This window comes from Myotis lucifugus, unplaced genomic scaffold (assembly GCF_000147115.1).
Source record: "Myotis lucifugus unplaced genomic scaffold, Myoluc2.0 scaffold_358, whole genome shotgun sequence".
NCBI lineage: Eukaryota > Metazoa > Chordata > Mammalia > Chiroptera > Vespertilionidae > Myotis > Myotis lucifugus.
The window spans coordinates 255197-258435 of record NW_005871406.1 but is presented as its reverse complement, the minus strand read 5'-3'; the positions used below and the strand labels follow the sequence as shown (position 1 = coordinate 258435).

Here is a 3239-nt window from a genome sequence, read left to right as displayed (position 1 = left end):
CAATTTGGGATGGTGTGCTATGCGCTCAGCTACCCTTTACCCATGCCATCCTGGAGGCCCCAGAGGCCACTCCCCTCACCATTAAGAAATGCCTTGGCCAAGGGAGCACCAGAATTCCTATAAAGTCCTGTTACCTGTCCTCTGCAATCTAGAGATGAAAGTGGGAATGATGGGATTCAACTAGGTTCCCTAATCTCAATGGGAATAATGGAAGTCAGGGTAGAGTGATAGAGGCCAGTGATATCCCTTAACCATTAAAAGACACTCATGGTTTTTTTCTGTAGTGCTTGATATTTATTGAGAACGCAAGTGCTTTTTCCAGGTAGTTTTGAAAGCTGGGCCGAGTGCCTGTTTTGTTTTTAGTATTTTTGTCCAAATGCACACATCTGTGGGACTACTGCAATTTTTAAAGGAAAATGACAGCTATGCAGAACTGGCGCATAGGAGAAAAGAAATGTCAACAATTTGGCTGCCAGGCACAGTAGACTCCAGCAGCAATCTGGTGGGGGAGGGGAGGACTCTGGAAATGAACTAACCAGGTTGAAAGACTGGCCCCTTCAGGGGTTGGTGAGATGTCCAAATCAATGTCCAAGGAGGTGTAGCCGACTCAGGCATCTTCTAGGCTGCTCCTTATCTCCAAAGGCGGTGGTGGTCTGTTGCTGGAATGTAGTGGATGGTGGTGTAGTGACAGCGTAGGTCTCTGGGCAGATGCAGGGCTGGCAGTTGGCAGGGCTGTGCACAGATCAGTTTGTAACAGGGATTTGCGGGATAGCTGGGCTCAGGACACAGTCCAAATTAGCAGGGATGCGTCCTGGGGCAGGCCACAATGGGTGGCAGCATGCTTCAGAGATAACTCCCAGCCCCAGCAGCAGGAAAGTGGAGCACAATTCTTGGAACAAAGACAAACACTAAGGAGATAAGGGAGGGAAGCGGAGAGCAAGGATAGAGGAGAAGGGAGGGCTAGGGGGAGCAGGGCGGCTCAGGGAGGGGCGGAGGAAGATGGGGGGTGGCTTGCAGGCGCCGCACCACCCCCAGGCCCTAGGGTCTCAGGGCCTAGTAATTATCTACTTCGTCCTCATCGTCGTCTTCTTCCTCATCCCAGCCAAAACACTGTTTGAACTCCTCGAGGAAGGCCCGGTAATCGCTTAGGAGGGGGCTATCCATCTCGATGTAGGGCACCACCCACTCCTCAGCTTCCCCCGTGAGCAGGCTGATTAGGAATGCCACTTTCATGGCGTCGTTGCAGAATCGGTTCTCGTTGACAAGCATGTAAGATGTCGTCTGCACGATAAACTCGGGGAGACGGGAGGTTTCGCCGTCAAACGTGCTGGGGAAGGGCACCGGGCAGCTGGGCGGACGTACCTGGCGCAGCAGGGTGGCCCTCTCGCACACCAGCAGGCGCAGCTGTTCCATGAGCTGGTTGTTCTCGATGCTCAGGGCGCGGTGCCTCACCAGGAGAGCCTGCAGCAGCAGTACCAGCTCGTCCACCATGGCGAACAGCTCGGAAAGGCGGGCTCGCTTCGGGTTCCGCTGGATTCGGAGAAGGTGCTCACCAAGGCCGCGCAGGAAGTGCGTGTCCGCAGAGACGCTGCTGGCCCGGGGAGAAAAGCTGAGGATGAAGCGGTCCCAGCGGCTGCGCAAGTTCCGCCCACAAAGGCGCTTATGAGGCCCAGGCGCAGGCGCCGCCCAGGTTCCGGGGAGAGGGGGAGGGGCGTGTCCAGGGAAGACGCTCACGCAGCGTGGGGGCGTGGCCACAGGGGGAGGGCGGGGCTGCGGCGCCCGTGACGGGGGAGGGTGTGGGCAGGGAGTGGCTGAGGTCCAGTAGTTCTCTAGGCTCACAAATAACGGCAGGCCACTGCAGCCCGGCTCTTGAGGTGGGAGTTGCATTTGCCAGGATCCAGCAAGCGTTAAAACCTTTGTCTCAGAAAAGGCCAACCTGCTCAAGTTTAAAGAATTAACTACCCTTCGACTCAGCCTACTCACACAGTTCAATGCCCCTTGCTGGGCCTGTGGCCACTAGATTCCATTTGTGTGATGTTTAACACATTTTCTCGCTTACTTAAATCTCACACATCCAGTAGCTATTAGCACTGCTGGCCACAACAGTGGGAGTCACACATTGTTTCAGTTATGAAAGACCACCCCCCCCCCCCAGGGGCCCTGTCTTTAAGAGAAAACAAAATATTTAAACAGGGATTTTTCTTTAGTTGGGAAATAATATTGTGTATCTCTATCCTTTCTTATTTTTATTTTTCTAAATAATGAAGTATAAAAAGTTCTGCAAAATTATCCGATAACCATTTGTAAGCATCCTCGTAATTTTGACTATTTCATGTCCTAAATGTTATGTTCCTTTGCCACTGGGTGTTACTTTTGTTTAACAATGAAGACTTGTGTTTTTAAATGGTTTCATTTTTCTACTTAGAATGTGATTATTGAAATATTTGCTGACAATTAAATTGTGCCCAAGCCCTTAGAGCCAACTGTTGGCTCTGCTTTTAAAATATATCCTCAATTTAATCACTTTTTGTCACTTCTACCGTTACCAACCACCCTGATTGCAGCCTTTATTTCTTACCTGATGGATGCAATTAATCTCTTAGCTTTCACTCTCCTCTTCCTACAATGTATATATTCTCTACAGAGTAGGCATAGGAATCTTTTAGAACAAAAGTTAGATCTCTTTACTCCCCTGCCCAAAACCCTCCAACATTTTTTTCTTCTCACCCAAAGTAAGAAGCCAAGTCTTGGTCATGGCCCAGGAGGCCCTGCCTCACTTTCTATGACTCTTCATTTCCTGCTCTGCTGAGTCTCACACACAAGAAACAGCTCTGATCTCAGGGTCTTTGTATTTATATATTGTTTTTGCCTAGAAAGGACTCTCCTCGGTTAGCTGCCTGACTCCTTCTCCCACTATTTTTGGAAAGGATTTTCTCGACCATTTCATCTATCAGAGCACCTTTCTTTCTGCCAGCAAGCTATACCCACTTACAATGCTTCATTTCTTTACATAGCATTTACCATACCAGCAGCCATCATCTTATTAGAACTTTGCCAGTCTGCCTCCACTTTAGAATGTAAGTCTATGTGGGCAGAGGTTTTGCATTGTTAGCTGCTCTATTCCTAACGCCTGGACAAGTGCCTGGTCCAGAGTAAGAAGTTCCATAAATGTTTGGTGGATGAAAGAATCTCAGAGCACAGATGTTGAAATAAAAATTAGAAGTGATGGCTGCACAAAA

At 49.5% G+C, this 3239-nt stretch overlaps 1 protein-coding gene across 1 annotated transcript; it reads right to left on the bottom strand.

The window, feature by feature from the left end:
* Positions 1 to 271: 271 nt before the first annotated feature.
* On the bottom strand, positions 272 to 1658 carry LDOC1 (LDOC1, regulator of NFKB signaling). Its single transcript, XM_006101421.3, has one exon. The coding sequence runs from the start codon at positions 1489 to 1491 to the stop codon at positions 1054 to 1056; it is 438 nt and encodes a 145-aa protein (XP_006101483.1). The 5' UTR covers positions 1492 to 1658; the 3' UTR covers positions 272 to 1053.
* Positions 1659 to 3239: the final 1581 nt, after the last annotated feature.

Excerpts from the sequence above, each read along its gene's own strand:
- LDOC1 (XM_006101421.3), bottom strand. The coding sequence starts at position 1,491 with ATGGTGGACGAGCTGGTACTGCTGCTGCAGGCTCTCCTGGTGAGGCAC.